Source organism: Seriola dumerili, unplaced genomic scaffold, assembly GCF_002260705.1.
Source record: "Seriola dumerili isolate Sdu_G_001 unplaced genomic scaffold, Sdu_1.0 BDQW01000242.1, whole genome shotgun sequence".
NCBI classification, from domain to species: domain Eukaryota; kingdom Metazoa; phylum Chordata; class Actinopteri; order Carangiformes; family Carangidae; genus Seriola; species Seriola dumerili.
Genome location: NW_019174497.1, coordinates 2,120,858 through 2,139,234, shown reverse-complemented (window position 1 = coordinate 2,139,234; position 18,377 = coordinate 2,120,858). Strand labels below are relative to the sequence as shown.

The following is an 18,377-nucleotide window of genomic DNA, read 5'->3' as shown; positions in this document are numbered from 1 at the left end:
TTAAGAAACAGTTTTTGATCACCTTATAGACAAATGAGGAGGCTGATGTGTGTGTCACGTGTGTTGAAAGAGTTAACCCCTCCTCGCTCAGCCTGCAGAGACAAATAGGCGGAGTTTGGGTTCACACATAGTTTTTGTACGTTGAAGAGGGCAGCCAGTGTGTTGTGTGTTTTTCGGGCGTGTGTGTATGTGTGTGAAGGAGAGAGAGAGAGAGGGAGAGAAAGAGAGAGAGCGAGCGAGAGAGAGAGAACCAGAGCGAAACATGGAAACGAGACGAGGCGTTAGTTGTAAACTAGTGCCGGTGTTGAACTGAAGAACTAGCGGCTGCTGGCTGACCACTCACACGGGATTATTATGCCCAGCGCCAACGTGTCCGTGCGAAGTTTATCCGAAGTGGAGAAATACCTCAGCAGCCGGATGGTGAGTATCATGTGAGTGTATGTGCAGCATTGCTGTGTCACAAACGGCGGGTCCACTACTGTACCAGCGATACACTGTAGTCTGCTCAGCTCCATGTGAAACCAACAGCTGCGCCGGTTTAAAGCTGCATATTCCTCCCAACAAAGAGCCTCAGTACCCCGGTGATACATGTGGGCAAATGTCTCAGAAACAGGGGCATGTGTGTCTGTATGGAGCTGTTGTTGTTTTAAAATGATGTCTTCAAGTGTATGTCACTGTGAACTCTTGAGTACAGTGGCACACACAAAACCCTGGTCGGGACGTAAAGGGTTTGTCCACATATTGGATGATATCCACATGGGACAATAAGATTTCTGTGCTGAGGTATGAAACTAGCTGTTGTTTACATTATAGATTAATCTTACGACTGTTTTATTTCCCAGTATTTTATGATATTATAAAATGTTAGGAAATAGTGAAAAGTTCTCAGAGCCCCAGATGATGTGTTAAATGGTATTTCCAGCCAACAGTCCATAACCCCAATATTTTCAGCTGACTATGACAGAAGACGAAGAAATATTATACTTCACACTTAATATTCACACTGGAGAAATTGGATCCAGGGAATTGGAAATTGGGGATTTGGTCATTAAAAAAATACTGAAATGATCAAGAGATTGTCTGAATTGTTTGCCAGTTAATTTTGTGTCAGTTGATAAATCGATAAAATCAACGACACATTTCAGCCTTAACTGAAATTAGCAGGCATTTATTTGTCTGACTGCTGTGGTGCCATTTTAACATACAAAGACCTAGACGGAGTGAGCGAGAAAAAGAAAACCCCCTACACATTCCAGTCCACTACAGCAGTCCTGTACTAAACTGATCCTTATGGCGTTGATTCAACTATATGGTGTTTTTTAATGCTATAGTTTGTGCTGATGTTGTATTGGATAGCAAGTCTTTCTAATATCTGTTCACATCCAACCAAATATAATGGTTAAAGTATTTAACCTCCAGTATAATGCAGCCCAATACAACATCAGCACAACAAACTACGGCCTCAAATACAACTGAGTCAGTAGAAAAAGAACAAAAGTGATGGTCTACACAGAAAGTAAAAGTCTAAAGTAATGCATTTTTCCAGAGCTACTGTATTGCATTCCATCTTGTGTTTCACCCAAATGACTCAATGTCTGACTGACTTTTTAAAAAAAAATTTATAACCATACTGTATCTGACATGTAGTGGTGTGTGCCCCTACTTTTGTCAAACTGACATTTAGAATATATAGCATCGGAGGATGTGGAAAAGCACTCTCTGAGATTAAACATAATTTAAGGCTTTCTGATGATGAAATACATTTTTCTTTATGGCCAGTTATTGTATTGTTCACATCATTTTTATTTACCACTATACACATTCTTAAAATATTATATACATAACATGTTATAATAATTGTATGCAAAAATTTGTTCCAACTGAAGTGTAAAAACATTGCTAATGTGCTGTAAACATTAAGCCCACAGCAAAGAGGTCATCACATAGAGAAATGTCCTGTTTACTGTCAGACTATGTATCTAATTTTACGTCCTCATCCAGAAACGTAGCACTGACTTGGTCAAGTCGAATCACTCTGTTTTTTTTTTTTTTGTTTTTTTTTATATTTTTAATATGCAGCTCATTTCACAAATGTGCCTGAAGGAGCTTCATCAGGCTAGACAACATACAGCTCCACCTATCCTCAGACACTTGAGCAGGATAAGAAAAACCTCTCCCAAAAAGTCCTTTAAACTAACACTAACAGGTTTTGGGTGTGTGAATGGGTGATGAAATCCCCTAATGGCTGTGACAGATAAACCTGAGGATGCGGTTGAAACCAGGTGCTCTCAGTCACAGTGACACTGAGGAGAGGAATAATTGGTCAAGTATGATTCCTGTGCAGCCAGAAAGTCAAGTATGTTGATTCTCTTTCTGGTGTATGTATGAGCATCCAGGCCTGACAGTCAGTCACCTCTATTCTTCAGAGGTGGAGATGATGTTTTGTCAATGACTTGTAACTAATTAGACAGCTGTAGTACACTGGCTTCAGAAAGTATTCAGACCCCTTCATTTTTGGCACATTTTTATTGTGTTGTGGATTTAATTTTAAATGGATGAAATTGCAATTTTTTTCTCATCAATATCAATATCATTATTGTTTTATGACATTGCTCTGATCTATGCCTCACCACAATCTTATTGTGGAAGTCTACAGAGCATTAATTATATGTAATGGCTTTATGGATTTTTTTCCTGACATGCACTGTGAATCATGGGACCTTTATATATACAGGAGTGTGTGACTCTCTAAACTATGTCCCATCAGTGCAGTTAGCCACAGGTGAACTCCAATCAAGTTCTAGACACATCCAGAGGACCATAAAAACAAACAGGATGCTCACCACAATTTGGAGTGCCATAGTAAAGGACCTGAATACTTTTGTAAATAAGAGATTTCAGTTTTTGATTTTCAATAAATTTTTGAATACTTTCTGAAGCCACTGTATAACCATCAGCTCAATATATTGAAACAACATATCTGACTCTGGTTTATCACTGTTGGACTGTGTAATTATGCTTTTCCTCCTTTTGTTGGCCACAAGTGACATTCCAGTTTTGTTTCTCAAAAAGCCATTGTGCAGAAGATATAGTGGGTTAGAGGCCAAAGATGACGCAACAATTCAGTTGGAGTGGCTCGTTTCCAGAAAGCGTCTTTAACCCTCAGTGGATGGTGGCTCTGTAGAGATTTGCGTGCCGTTCCTTAGTGACATGTCTGTCCTTACATGAACTGTATGCTTTTACCTGTTGTGGCTGTCGCACATTTGTGTCACCAGACAACAGCAAACATACTAGCCATCACGTCTGTATAACTGACAACCTTTTAACATGCTATGTTCTGTTTCATTAAATAGAAACTATTTTACACTTTTTTATTCTCTTTTATTTAGGTTTTTCTTGGCTAATGAGCTGCTTGACAGCTCACCAACTCTGCTTCATCATGGGCTCTACTCACTCTCTCACTTGATATCAGTACATTGAATATAGCTGCATATTTATCTTAATTGAATCCTGTTCAATACTCCCCCAGTCCATGGGGGCTAGCAGATGCTGGGAGTGTTAATGGGCTATTGATTTAGTCCTGGACCAGCTTGTCTATGAGATAATAGCGCATACGTCTTAAGCAATTCATTCCACAGACCTCCTGGGGATTAGTCATTCAGAAAACTTAAGACTTCAAACTCTGTTGCTAGTTTTTCTTCCTCTTTTATTCTGATGAGGCATACTGTTCTCCCTCCAAAGAAAGCAATCAAAGTGTGACCACATAGGCAGCTGTGGGATGCAGATGAAAGGAGGAGGAGGAGATGTTGGGTCAGCTCTCTGACTACAATCAAAGATGTGCTCCCTGTCGCTCTCACTCTCTCTGTCTCTGGTTTTCTTCCCATTTCCCTGTGTGAGCCCTGAGTGGGAGAGCGTCTGTATCCATGAGGATCAGCTGGAGGGAATACCAATAAGCACTGCGGGCTTCTTCCCCTCTGTGGGTCTGTTCTCTACTGAAGGGACGGTTTTGTTCCATCTCAACGAGTGTGCCAGCTCTATTGCTGTGTGTGTGTGTGTGTGTGTGTGTGTGTGTGTGTGTGTGTGTGTGTGTGTGTGTGTGTGTGTGTGTGTGTGTGTGTGTGTGTGTAAATGATAAATGATAAATAAGTGCTACCCAATGAACCACACACCACAGCCGGCCTTTTTTTTTTTTTCTACCTTACTGTAAACACCTGTGCTTGTATCTGAGAATCTGCTCGCCTGCATGACCTTACATTGTGAACTGATGGTTTCAGCAGATTACAGCTATGAGTACTTAAAAACATTACTTCCTCATAATGGGGACAGTGCCTTCCTGTCTTGTCTATAGTTGTAATAATGCCCCCTCTTAACAGGAAGGGGTAGCGAGTTTAACAAGAAACAATCTGAACCAATATTTATAGCACTAATACAGTTCAGTATTTAGTTTACACCCAGATCTAAATAATTAGTGTGCTTTTGCCACACTGGTGAATTGCTTCTTGATTCTCTTCTGGTGCTGCAGTGGGCAGATGAGTGTAGCTTCTCTTTTTTTGCATGGAAAATTGAGTCACTAACTAGATCATTGATCAGAGAGAGACAGAGAACACTGCAGTGCAAGATAAGCAGCATCTGCAGTTTCTATGGACCCCCCCCCCCCCCCCCCGACTTTGTGCCCAAAAAGGAGCAAAGATTTGGGGCGGATTTCTCAGGCAGAACAACACAGGGCTTTCGCTTGTTGGGTTAAGATTGAGGCTAATGCAGTTGGATCCTTATGTTATGCTGTCTACCGAGGCCAGAGAATATTAAATGGGTCATAATGCTGCACAGACACTGTGTGCTATGTAGGGCAGCGTGGGGGACAGGGGGCTCATACAGGGCTGAGGTGTAAGGGAAGCACCCCGGGGCCACAGAGGATTCCTGTAGATCCAGTTGGTGGAAATGATGATGATGATGATGATGATGATGATTGAGGTGATGTGTGCTGCTGAGCTGTGTTTTTTGGGACCGTCCTCTCTTTGTTATCCTCCCGTCCCCTTTATCTCTGATCTGTTTCAGTTTCTGTAGCGCTCTCTCTGTTTTGTCTCCCACTGTCTATCTGTCTCCTCTTCTGCTCTACTGACACACTAATATCACTGGGTGAGTCACGCAGAAGTGGGTGTGTGCCTGGCATGTTAATTTCAAGACAACAGTTTGATAGTTTAATGCGAGAAGAATAAAAACAAGCTCTTCTCACATTGGTTGTGATAGATTTAGAAGATAAGATCGCCTAGACAGATAACCTGGTGCTAGATGGTAAAACTCTAACCTGTTTTCAATTTGTGACCTTTCAGTTTAGGACATAATTGTCAGACTTTACCACTGCCATCTGCAGTGTTGGAGCAGCCTTTCCCCTAGTTACTGGGCTTTCACCCCCTCTGTCAACTCCAGCCGTCCCCAGAGACCTTCAGTCTTTGCCCTCCTACCACAAAAACCCCTGGAGAACGGCTGCATAAGTGTTTGGGAGAAATGGAGTGAAAAGTAGGGCAGCTCCTCAGCATATTTGGGAGGACATTTTCATCAGCATGAGCCTAATTCATTTAGCAGACCCACTCATCCAGAGAGACCCTCAGATTGCTCCAGTAGTTAGTCAGCGTGGGTAGAAATCTTGAAGAGCAGCAGCAGTGGCGTTGGAAAAAGGCTTATTAAACTAAAATGGCACATTTTTCTTAGAAATTTCTTATCAGGAAACTGTCAGATGTCAAATTTGATTTTGGGTTCTATTGTGTGTAAAACATCTGGGTCGTGTTATCCGTGTTATTTGAGCTGCTCATGAATCAGGCCTCATCCTGCCAAAAGCCATCTTGTTTTTTATAGCAGAAAGTGTACGCCTCTCATTCCAGCTGTGTAATACAATTTTGGCTCGACAGTCGCTGCTCCAGGTGCATGAGTATGAGTATGGAAGATGTGTCGATACTCTTTCCAAACATCTCCCACCCCTGCCAAGGTCTGCTTTTGTTGCAGGCCTCGACAGTGGTTGCCAGGTCACTGTTTCATCTATTTTACACTCTTCCCCTATCTGTGATATCACAGCACCTTGAAGCAATAAGCTTAGACCCCTATTTGGCCCCCAATGCTACAGAGGAGAAGATTGGACAAAGTAAAAGCTAGTGGTGGGAGAGTGCCTGAGGAGCTAGCTTAGTTCCAGCACTGCAGAAATAGCATGCAGTGCAAGCAGTCTGGACGAACAGTCAGTTCTTTGTGTTTCATGTTTGAAAACTAAAAAGACTGGGTAATATGAGCAACCTACACACCGGCCTGCAATACACTTCCTCTCGAAGGAGGAGGATATTAGGCTCCGCTTTCTTTTGTATGACAAACAGGTTAGACAAAAGGGCAGCTTATGTGTGAACCTGATTGTTTTGACAAGAGATATTGCAAAGTCTCTGGGAGGAGAGGGATTGCAATTGGGTGCAAGGCTCCTCAGGCTATAGGCTACGTCAGGCCAGTGAATCCATATGCAGTAGCTCGCTCATCAGAATCCTGGACAGAGCAGAGGTAGGACATGACAAAGTCTGCTTTTTTCTCTGCAGAGAAAGAGTCCTGTGTTCAAGAAGGACAGACGCCAGAGAGGGGGAGAGAATGGGATGAGGATAGAGGCTGAAATACCCTATGCATGCTCGTAGAAATAGGCATGGCATTCTCTGCTCACACACTACACATAAATAAGTATATATTATATATGTACAGTATAATAACAGGCACATAGAGACACTACACATTTATGTTCATGTACAAAGAAGATTAAGAGTTTACAGTGCTACTAGCAGCCTGTTAAAGCTGTGCTTTTAGCCTAAAGCACAGCAGTGCTTTGAGCTAAATGCTAATGCTAGCATGGCAACATGACAAACATGCTGATATTTAGCTGGCATAATGTTTACTATCTTAATTTAGCAGTTACTTATTGCAAATCATGTCATTAGTTTTGCATGTGTTTTGTTATGGGGGGGGGGTACTAATTGTTGTCCTAGTTGTTCAGACATTTCACTAAAAAACAAAAATGTCAATCTCATGGTGGCACTAGAGGAAAAGTCAGGGCATCACCAGAATCATTAGGACTTATCTTCTGGAGAACACAAATTAATTCAAAATATCATGGCAATTCATCCCATAGATGTTCAGATATTTCGGTCTACAAATACAAAGCAGCTTTCTTGTTGCACATTATGTTGAAACCACATTCTAGTAATACGCAGCGATGATCCACCAAATTGCTGCTGCTCTCCATAACAGCCTCAAAAACAAGTCTGACTAGTTGGAGGAGTGTGACGTCTTAGTGCCAGCAGCAAGTAAATGGCGGGGGTATGTGTGTAATTGGATAAGTTAAATACAACTGAATTAAGAGGGTCCTTCTGAATGTGTTTTTGTTTTAGTCTGAGTATCAGCTATATGTAACTCAGTGTGCACCATACATAATATCCCTATTATTGATAAACCCTCGCTTGAGTTCCACCTGACAGTCATGTGTGGAGGAGCGTCAGCGTATGGTGAACTTGACGCATTAGTCAATTATACGGGTTGCAATGTTTAACTATTACGTGTTGATGTGGAAACGCTAAGCAGGATTGAGCCCTAAGTCTGCATGAGTTAGCTGTGATCTGTTTATTTGCTTGAAACTAGCAGTGTTACATTTGTTAAGGATTAGCTCAGCTTTGTACAGTCCATAGTGCTTGTTGTTCAGCACTTTGTATTAGGCATTATCAGCTTACATGTCCTGTCATTACTCTGCTGTTGTACTGTGATCAACTTGCAAGATTCAGAGGCTTCTCAGGCCACTGTTACTGCAGTGCCATTACACTTGAAGTGACACTTCTGCTCTAAAAATGCAGCTCGGAAACCAAATGAAATGTTTGATTCGCTGCTTTCCTCAGTTTCCTCTTAAAGTTTCCTGCCGTAGTTAAACTTGCCTACTTCATCCATATTTATATATATTCTGTTTCACTTCCTCAAATCTTCAGCAAAGAACTCAGAGTTATTGGTAGAACTATTGGCACATCGAACCGAATTGAATGTTGAGCCTCTCTCAGGAAAATGGTAATTTACTGTAAAACTAGGGGACATTGTCTGGAAAAGGGATTTCCTGAGCCTCGTGGCCTTGTGTGACATTATCACTGACCTACATTGGATGTGCATGCTCCACTTCTTTCATACACATTAATAGCTGTTATCTGAAGTTTGTCATCTGTCATCTGTGGACTATACTATAAACAGACAGGATTAAATTCTGGCTGCTAAATCGTAGCAGATGTGCCAAATAAGAGCATTACATACACACCCAGATGGTCTCACAGCGGCAGCATCAGTAGGAGAATAGTGCAGGAACGACAACTACGTGTAAACACGGTATATGCAGAAATTCAAACACAAGTGAAAGAGGCTATTAATGGAAAATGACATTGTTTCACAACCTTGGTCTTATGTTTATTGTTTAGCCATCATTCCTAACCTTTTACTCACCAGCTGCTTTGTAGAGACACGAGGGAGCAGCGACACCACCTGACACATGTACAACTGAGTCTGCAGGGCGTAGCAACACTATCAATTCAACCAATCAACCCAATTATCCAAACCATTCATCTGAAATTGTCTGTTAAATTGTTTGTTGTAAACACCCATGGTATTCCAGAGTTACTTATTAGTTCAACTTTTCCCAATCATACACTGTGTAAAACTACTGTATCACAACCTGCCTGAATCCTGAAAACTAGATAATAATGACATTATTAATGCATGGAATTGGAATTGTAAATCTCCCCCTTGTAGGATCGGAGTACTGAGGGCAGTTTCCTGAGCATCGCTGGGTCAATGCGGCGGGGTTCTTCAGAGAACAATCTGGATCTGGACCTCACTGATGGAAGTCCCGGTCCTGCTCTCGGTCACGAGGTCCAGCGTAGTCGGTCTTGCTTGGACAACCTCCAGCAGAAGATCCTGAAGGTCACAGAGCAGCTGAAGATTGAGCAAACGGCACGAGAGGAGAATTTAGCTGAGTACCTGAAGCTGGTGAACAGTGCGGACAAGCAGCAGGTGGGCCGCATCAAGCAGGTGTTTGAGAAGAAGAACCAGAAATCAGCTCAAAACATCGCTCAGATGCAAAAGAAGCTGGAGCAGTATCATCGGAAGATGAAAGACAGTGAAATCCATCACAGCCCATCCCCTCACCCATCCACTGTCAAACACAGCACCATACCCAGGGAGTCACCCAGAGAGCTGCTGAGGGACATGACCGGCAGCGGTCGACACCCGACCATGGACAAGATCAAGACCATCGGACCAGGTGTTTCCCTCTCCCCTCCTTTCTTCTTCAGCAAGCCCAGAGAGTTCGCCAACCTCATCAGGAACAAGTTCGGCAGCGCTGACAACATCGCCCACCTCAAGACCACTCTGGACGCTTCCTCTCCGTTGCCCACCGACAGTACGGGAAAGGGGCTGAGCAGCAGCACCTCTATGGTGGGCAAGCCCAAGTATCCCAGTGATGACGAATGCTCCTCGGGCAGTGCTTCCATTTCGGCAGACAGTAATGGGAACCCAGCGGGGGGAGGAGGGTCAGCGGGGCAGGCACAGGGTCAGGGCCACAGCCAGGGTCAGCCACCAGCAGGGGCAGACAACCAGAGCAGACTGGCCCTGAGCCTGGAGGAGGTGAGGGAGATCAAAGACGCCCAGAGCCAGTTGGAGGAGGATATGGAGGAGCTGAAGGCTCAGTTCAAGAGAGAGTATGGCATCATCAGCCAAACACTGCAGGAAGAGAGATACAGGTATGTTTATGTTACTTAATATTTTATTGTCCTTACATAATACAGCACGCGGCCTAATGTATAACATTATGTCTATTATCAGGTTGAGAATAGACAAAAATACCACTCATATAAGCATGTAAAATTCACAAGCATCTGCCTATACATAATAATTGTTTTGCATTGATTGGTAGGTACGAGCGTTTGGAAGACCAGCTGAACGACCTGACAGAGCTTCACCAACATGAGATGTCTAATTTGAAGCAAGAGCTGGCGAGCATTGAGGAGAGGGTGGCCTACCAGGCACACGAAAGAGCCAGAGACATACAGGTATATTATGATGAATCTATTCAGTCCATATGTACTGTGTACTACGGCCGTTTATACTGGTTCATAAAATGATGACATGCTGGTGGACCAGTAGATATCTAAGTAAAATCTCAATGCGCTGGTGAAACTTGTCTGACATTCGTTGATACCAAAAGTCATTCAATAGCCATTACCATATAGAGGTGAATGTATTAGTTGCCGGTGTGTAATGGTTCCCTTCATCTGATACCTCTCTACAAAACAAAAGTCTGTTTTGTCAGCTGACATTTATGACCACAAATGTGCTTCTCCTCTGTCTTGTCTTTCTGCTGATGCATAATTAATAATTAATCTTTTTGGGGAATTTGGGTAATTGAGTATTAAAAGGTCAGCAAAATACCCTTCAGCAACTTGGGAAACATTCAGGCCGACCAAGTCTCTCTCTTGTGTTTTTCAGGAAGCCCTCGAGTCGTGTCAGACACGGGTGTCCAAGCTGGAGCTCCAGCAGCAGCAGCAGCAGCAGACAGTCCAGCTCGAGAGCCATGACGCCCGAGTCTTGCTGGGGAAGAGCATTAACATCATGCTGGCCATCATCACCGTCATCCTGGTTTGTGTCTCCACCGCTGCCAAGTTTGCCGCTCCATTGATGAGGAGCCGATACCACGTGGTAGCTACCTTCCTGGGGATTTGCTTTTTGACCATATTCTGGAAGAACTGGGACCGTTTACAGTACACCATAGACAGGGTGCTGGTGCTTGGCTGATAGTGGGGAGAACACACTGAAAACAACAATAACATGGACGCTGTCAGTTGTCAGGATAGGACTGTCTAAGAGGATTGGTTGTACAATCGTCAGAGGACACGATCGCCATGCATTTACAGAAGTCACTGTTTTTTAAAAGACAGACTGAAATGAAGTTCTGGTCATTTTCTTGTCTAAAACTTGAATGTGTGTAGCTAATAATTACATTTAACCTTTGAAATAATATTTATATATCAATAAATTTTGTTACTTTCCTAGTGATTGCTAAGAAATCATCACAAAAGGTCAATTCAAGGAATAAGAAGGGTGAAGAGAAGTGCATTTTCACTATAATGCAGCAACATGGGACTCCCTCTTTACCACTGTCCAGGGAAATAATCCATAGATGAAGTAAATTTGAGGCAGATGATTATTCTTATTTCATTTTGCTTCAGCTCAACTTTAATATCTTTCAAACTATTGCAAGCATGCACATGTAGACACAAAGAAAACCTCGAGCTTGGTAACTTGTGGGCCACAGCTATGAAATGCTAAGAAGGAATAGTCTGAAATTTTGGGAAATTTGTTTATTTGCTTTCTTGCAGAGAGTTAGATGAGAACATTGCCACCACTGTCACGTCTGTATGGTCAATATTAAGCTTCAGCTAGCAGTCGTATCGCTGTATGAGGTTTTATGTGCTGCTTGGCGGACTCTGTTACCTTCAGACGAGGCCAGGCTAGCGGTTCCCTTCTGTTTACAGTCTTTGTGCTAAGCTAATAGGCTTCTGGTGTTAGCTTCAAATTTGCCATACAGACATGAGAGTGGTATGAATTTTCTAATCTAACGTTTGGCAAAAAAAAAAAGAATAGGCATATCTGCACGTTTTTAATGAGGAACCTACAGACTAAAAGCACATAGGAAAATCGACATCCAGTTTTCATGATGTTTAGTTTTTTTTTTTTTCTTATTGCCTTGTCTGCCCCCTGTGTGGTCAGTCATCTCTTAAAATTGCTCTTTGTTCTGTTCCTGATGTTTAAAGTGCAATATATTTGATTTTTAGGAGCACCGTGTTTAAAATGATTCTTTTAGGAGTGATCGTATGACGTCAATGTTTTACAGTGACAGGGTGTTGGTGGTGGATGGATGGAGGCAGGAGGAGGGGTGAGGAAGTGTCATTAATGCTGGCATGAGAGATCCATAACCACTGAAGCCACTGCTGGGCTCAGATAAGACCAGCTGTCTCCTCTCTCAAGGGCCAAAAATCAATCCAACTGCATTACTGTGCTGGTAGTCTGGTACCATCAACACATGCCAGCTCACCAGTGCAGCCACACATGCGCACACACCCAAATAACACAAAAGCAGAGTCACAGAGACACTTGGCTCTCTGTATTTACATGTCTTATGGGTTTTACCCAGTTTGATGTTTGTCTTTTACTAATAATGTGATAGAGAGGCGATGGGTTATACTGTGATACAAGGCCTTTTTCTGAGGAAAAATGCAATTCCCTTTTTTTTTTTTTTTTTTTAAAGAAGCAACAAACAGCCTTCAGTACTCCAATGATGACAGAGGAGCACATCACAGGCTCTGAGTGATGAACTATGAGCCTATTTTATGGACTGACTAATGTGTTATTTCATGTTTGTCTTACAAACATTGCCTATAAGGATCTCACATGAAGCTACGGACCACTTTTTAATGTTTGTCTGCCATTATAACGTGTTTGTGTTGATGTTTGTCGTCGTCTGTGTTGTTCTACTGACTGTATCGTGTTTTTTTTTTTTTTCTTTTCTTTTTGTTCCTATTTTGACATATTTGAGGAAGGTTTACCTGCGGAGCTACGGATCTGGTTTACATTCTCTTTTCATCTCCGGTGCACTATGTGATCAATCAGTTGTATTTTCATGCATTACGTGCCTTTGTCTGACAATTTCTGTTAAATTAAACAAACCTTTTTAATCAAAGTGGGACTGATTTTTGGAATTGGTGTTGAGAGTTTGGTATGTGTCGGATGATTGGATTTTTCGCACATGTTCCAGCACTGAGACATCACAGTAGTGTGGAGAACTGTCAGAAAATCAGATATTACTTCATGTCTCACTGGTGCCAAAAAGGCCATTGAGATTGAAGTTTGTTAACTCGCTGAAACGTCTTGAAAGCAACAGCACCAGAGGGAAAAAAAACCCTTAGAAAAACTTAATTAGCATGTAGTTTCTAATACGTTACACTCAATATAAACACTACACATATTTGCAGTTTTCACAGTACTAAATGCTCTCTCCTCCACCACCACCAGGGGGTGTAGGTGCTGCATTGTTGACATGACAAGAGATTTTAATTTGGAAGGTTGCATGCTACCAACCAGATTTTATGCATGTTTTATGTATAAAATATTCATTTCCATTCTGTCAAAATCAATGCCACCGCTTCACACAAACATTTAAGATCACAACATCACAGAAAACAGAGACAAGCCTGTCCTGTGGCAGTAACATCACACTATGGAAGAGCAGCGCCTTCTGCTGTTGTAGCAAATGAATATTGAAACTACAGCTTTCCTACTAATTTCTCAAGTGCATGGCTCCATTGCAGCATATCTCTGTGTATTTCCTTTAACAGCAAATCTAGGTCACACTGTGGACGATACTTGTCTGTTACAGTGACTAATGTTGTTCCCAGGATGCTGATGATCAGAGAGAGAGAGAGAGAGATGGATTCAATTATTTTCACTTTAATGAATTAGCACAGTTCCAACTATATCAAACAGCCACAATAATAAATAATGACACATCATATAGCTACAAAACATGGGAAATATCCATTTTAAATCACATCACACATATACATATATATATATATATATATATATACGTATATATATTATTCATATTCTACAACAGAATCAACATTACTGCCACAAATTACTATCAGGGAGCGGTAGGTGCAGATGCAGGGACACACATATACACACAAGATCAAGCTCATGCATGGTTAAAATCAGCCGCACTGCAATATGGGTCACCTGGCCCTGCAATGTGCATGGTTTAGACTGTGTGGCTACTGTCTGCCTGCATGCCAAGCAGAGGCAGAGCCAGCCAGCACGGTGAGATACAGGGGCAGGAATGGGGATGATAGACAGATAGCTTAACTGGGGATCTGTGCCACTTACACAGTGTTCCCATACTTTGTGAGAGCTTAAGTTCAAGAGTGGAATCGTTGCGTGCACATATGTCTGTGTGTGCATGTGTGTAGGCGGACTGCCTGTGTTTCATGCATTTGTGGAGAGACTCAGGCCTCTGGGGGAGAAAAAATACTCAGATTGGTGTGACGCAGAGATCCTGACTAACACACACATGCACACAGCCACCCACACATGTACACACACATGCACACACACACACACACACACACACACACACACACACACATGCACAGAGGCTTAAAAATGGGGATTATGAGCTATATTTGTAGGTGTGAATGGAGAGCAATATTTTCTTTCCCAATCTCTTTCTCCTCTGTATTATGTGATCTAAAAAGTGAGCGCTTTCCTTTGATGTGAGCTCCGATCCTGTGTGTTTTCCATTGTGCTCTCCTGTGTGGCTCCTGGAGCTCATTGGCCTATTCACTGGGCTCCATAATGAGCTGCTAATTATCCCAGGACCTCATCAAGTCTCTTTGGGCCTGCAGCTAAACCTCCTCCTCACACAAGTTGGCATGGTGACCGTAGGGGATAGGACCTACATGGAGGATGCCACCAAAAGAACTGCCACAGCTCCACTCCTGCTCTCCTCTACTGAGGGGGAGTGAGAGGGACACACTTTTATTTTTTTTTACTCTCAGGAAGGTGAGAGTGGGAAGTGTTGTAGATAGAATTAGCTTGAAGCATTTCTGGGTTTCATGTTGTGAATTTTTGTTTGTGTGAGCATGGTTTTGTGTGTGTCAGTCTTTTTTTCATTGAGTACATGGACTGGATTATGGGAAAGTTCTGACCTCTGTGGCAACTTCCACACTGATTTAGACTCCTCTGGCAGCACTGGGCCCTTCCCATTTCCTGTTTATGGTGTCATGGAAACAGGCCATGTTCCCTTCCTCTGCTTTTGCACTATAACATAAAAATGTACCCAGCATCTAGCAATGAGCCACAGCCTCATCCTTCAGCTGCCTCAAGGTCTGCAGCTCTGTGACGCTGCAGTGTCTGCGACCAGAATTAGAACTTCCAATGACGAAGAGGTAGAAATAGGCGGCAGAAAATTTCTGATTTATGGAGACATTTATCATCAAGGTCTTCATATAAATCACCTCTTAAAATGCCCTAATTCAAAGGCACCTCCAATTTCCTTGAGTTGCTAAGCAACCATGGAGCGCCACAGCGATGCTTGGAGTTAAAGGCTGGCAGCCCGGTCGTGTAAAGTGGATTGTGGGGTGAATCATTGTCTTTTATAGCTCTGAGGTTCCATTACATGGCCAGCTGACAGTGACAATGATACACTGTCATTGGAGAGTAATTATGCAGCCTGTCCATCCCTCTGGTGTATCCACAGGAAAATGATGTCAGCTGAACAGTTGCAGAGGGGCTTGGGGTATTTGACCAGAGTCAATGGACAATCAGTTCATCATTTTATTCATTGATTGAATAAGATGTAACAACCTACATTGCTTTTGCTTGAACATTGAATTTGGTTATATATATATACCTTTTGTCCTTTTTATGATTCATCTCATCTGTTGTTGTTACAGTAAGTTATGTTTTTCATATGCACTTGTAGGTATCTGCTTTTAGAGATCTTTTCTGTTGTGGTGTTCTCTGCTCAGGGCTGGATTTACCCACTATGGGGCCCTGGAACAAAAATGAGGTTTTCTGCATTGGGTACAACATCACCTGAAAAATCCACCTCTTAAAACTTCATTTTGGCTCAGTGCCCCTCTACAAAGTGCTTCATGATGAGGTAATGTTTATGGAGCATTTATTATTTGTCGTATTCTAGCCTGCAAATTTTACTGTTTTGTCTCACTGCTCTCATTAACCTTGTTTCCAGCCGCAGCAGGCAGCTGTTTTCAGGAGGAGAGCTCTGATAAACCCACTGTACACTCCCTGCCTAGCACCAACAACAGCACACAGACACAATTAAGGACTCATTGGAGCATTTAGCTGCTAAAGAGACAGATATTTCATTCAGTAGTTGGTGGAGACCAAAACAAAGCTAAAAGTAGAATGAATATTAAACTTGGACTTACCAGGAATACACAAATGTGACTCTAAATAAATGTTAATGTTGCTATGTATCATAGAACTGAATATAGCAAATAAGCTCTATCAGGTTGGTTTGTAAATAATGGCGAGTCACTGTTTGCTAACATGTCCAATGTGATAATATATTGTGTTTACAGCTTGTTTCTGATTCCCCCAAGTGGCTAAAACTCTGGTAATCATCAGTATGATGCAAATCTGACAGACATAGACAATGGCTATTTTTCATCTGCATCCCTGGGCAACTTGATGTTATTCATTCATCTCATTAGCCATACCACTTACCCTTTTAGAGTCATGGGGGGCTGGAGCCAATCCCTGCTGACATTGGGGGAGGGCGGTGTACACCCTGGACAGGTCGCCAGTCTGTCACAGAGCTAACATATAGAGACAAACAACCATTCACACTCGCACTCACACCTACAGGTAATTTATATTCATTAATTAACCTAACGTACATGTCTCTGGATTGTGGGAGGAAGCTGGAGTACCTGGAGGAAACCCACGCAGGCACGAGGAGAACATGCAAACTCCACACAGAAAGGCCCAAAACTTCATTTCTGTGAGGCACCATTGCTAACCACTGCACCACAAAATTGAAAAGATTTTCTGTAAATCCATTTTAAACACTCCCTGTAAAACCATCATTCCACTGAAGGTCACTGGAGACAGCTGTAATGTTATAATGTGAAAACATAGATGTGCACTGCAAATACTTTAAGAAACTGTTGGCCCTCTGTGTGTTTTTGTCTGCGTACGTCCATGTTAATTGAAGGCTAACATTCCTGAGGCCTATACTGTAGCTGTGGGCGTCGTGTGTGTGACTTGTTGAATCTGGGCAAAACAAAGACTGCAGTATGAGGAGAGAGGAGAGATTCCCTTCATATGACCTCACACTCTGTGGGACTTCTCTCTGTTACAGAACAAACAGCTCATCTCTGGCATACTCCTACCGCAGGGCGACCAGATCTTGGTCAAATGTCACTTGTGGACATATTTTGTCATTCAATTTTACTTTTTATTGTTAACTTTTTTTTTTTTAGCTTTAGCTATAGTATGGGTGAGGATTGTTGCAAAGAGATTTTACTTGTATCTTCCAGCAGCGCAGCATTCAACAATCAGCTTAGTGTATTTTGGCAAACATCTTTGAGGCTGGGTCTATGTGAGCCGTCCCGAGGCAGTTACATCCCACCCATTTGGTTCAGCAAGCAGTTTTTAAAACAAACACTAGAAATTATTTTAGCATCTGACCAAGCATTAGACTGCATTCCTTCTGTGTCCGTCCTCCGCAGCCAGGCTCCTGCCACACTGGAGTGACACGGGTGGACTGAAGCCAGACATTGTCAGCTCATTATCAACACGTTGTCAGCCAACTCTCTCCACAGCTCTCCCTTCCTGTGAGGCTTTGTGTCTGTGTGTGTGTGTGTGTGTGTGTGTGTGTGTGTGTGTGTGTGTGTGTGTGTGTGGGGTGCTGATATTGTGTGTGGTGAGGAGACTGTGGGATGGCTTCACGTTGAAAGATGCCTCCACACTCACTGTGCTTGTCTGGGGATTACAGCTGCCTGAGGAAAGCTGCAAAGAGCCGCGTGGAAGTGTAGGAAGTGGTTATGAGCAGACTTCAATCTTTTTTATCCCTTGTTACTTATTGCCTGTCCCTGAGAAATCACTCTCTGTTTATCACAGGTGCAAACAGACGCATGCTGAGCCTCACACACAGACTTTCTGCTTCGTTCTATTTCCGTTAGACAAACTTCTGCTTTTTAAAAAAAAATCATTTCCTCTTTCAGATGCCGCCAGGTTCCATATGTGAACATGTTTGACTAAATTGTTTATATGTGTGTGTGTGTGTGTGTGTGTGTGTGTGTCTGCAAAGCACTTCCTACTCTCTGACAGTGCTGTGATAGGAATATCCTCCTACAGGGCCAACGAACAGTTAAGCCTGCCCCCCCCCTTCCTCTCTCTCTTTTTGTTTCTGAGTGTTTCACGACACACCTCACATTTCTGGCTCCTGACGTACTACACACAAGTTGCCAGATGTGATAGTGGCTGAGAGAGAGAGAGAGAACAAGAGAAAGAAAGAGGTGAGAGACAGACAGAGAGATAAAGAAATATGTGTGTGAAGGGTAGTGTGTGTGAGTGTGTGTGGAGGGGGGGGGTGTTTCAGATGCTCTATGTAGCATAGCAGTAAACAGAGACAGAAAGAGTCAGAAAGGGGAGGGGAGGAAATGAACAATGAAGGGGAAATGATCAGTAATCTGTAGCGTTTGCTGCCTCCACTGCAACAACCTGTCTGGATCTCATTTATAGGT

The 18,377-nt window shown here is 42.6% G+C and overlaps 1 protein-coding gene across 1 annotated transcript; it reads left to right on the top strand.

The window, feature by feature from the left end:
- Positions 1–177: 177 nt before the first annotated feature.
- On the top strand, positions 178–12,784 carry LOC111229910 (transmembrane and coiled-coil domain protein 3-like). The gene is made up of 4 exons (XM_022756437.1): positions 178–420; positions 8,800–9,788; positions 9,962–10,097; positions 10,534–12,784. The coding sequence occupies exons 1-4, from the start codon at positions 355–357 to the stop codon at positions 10,837–10,839; spliced, it is 1,497 nt and encodes a 498-aa protein (XP_022612158.1). The 5' UTR covers positions 178–354; the 3' UTR covers positions 10,840–12,784.
- The last annotated feature ends 5,593 nt before the right edge of the window (positions 12,785–18,377 follow it).

Coding starts and splice junctions, on each gene's coding strand:
- LOC111229910 (XM_022756437.1), top strand. CDS start 355: ATGCCCAGCGCCAACGTGTCCGTGCGAAGTTTATCCGAAGTGGAGAAA. Junction 421..8,799: donor AATACCTCAGCAGCCGGATG/GTGAGTATCATG, acceptor TCCCCCTTGTAG/GATCGGAGTACTGAGGGCAG. Junction 9,789..9,961: donor CTGCAGGAAGAGAGATACAG/GTATGTTTATGT, acceptor ATTGATTGGTAG/GTACGAGCGTTTGGAAGACC.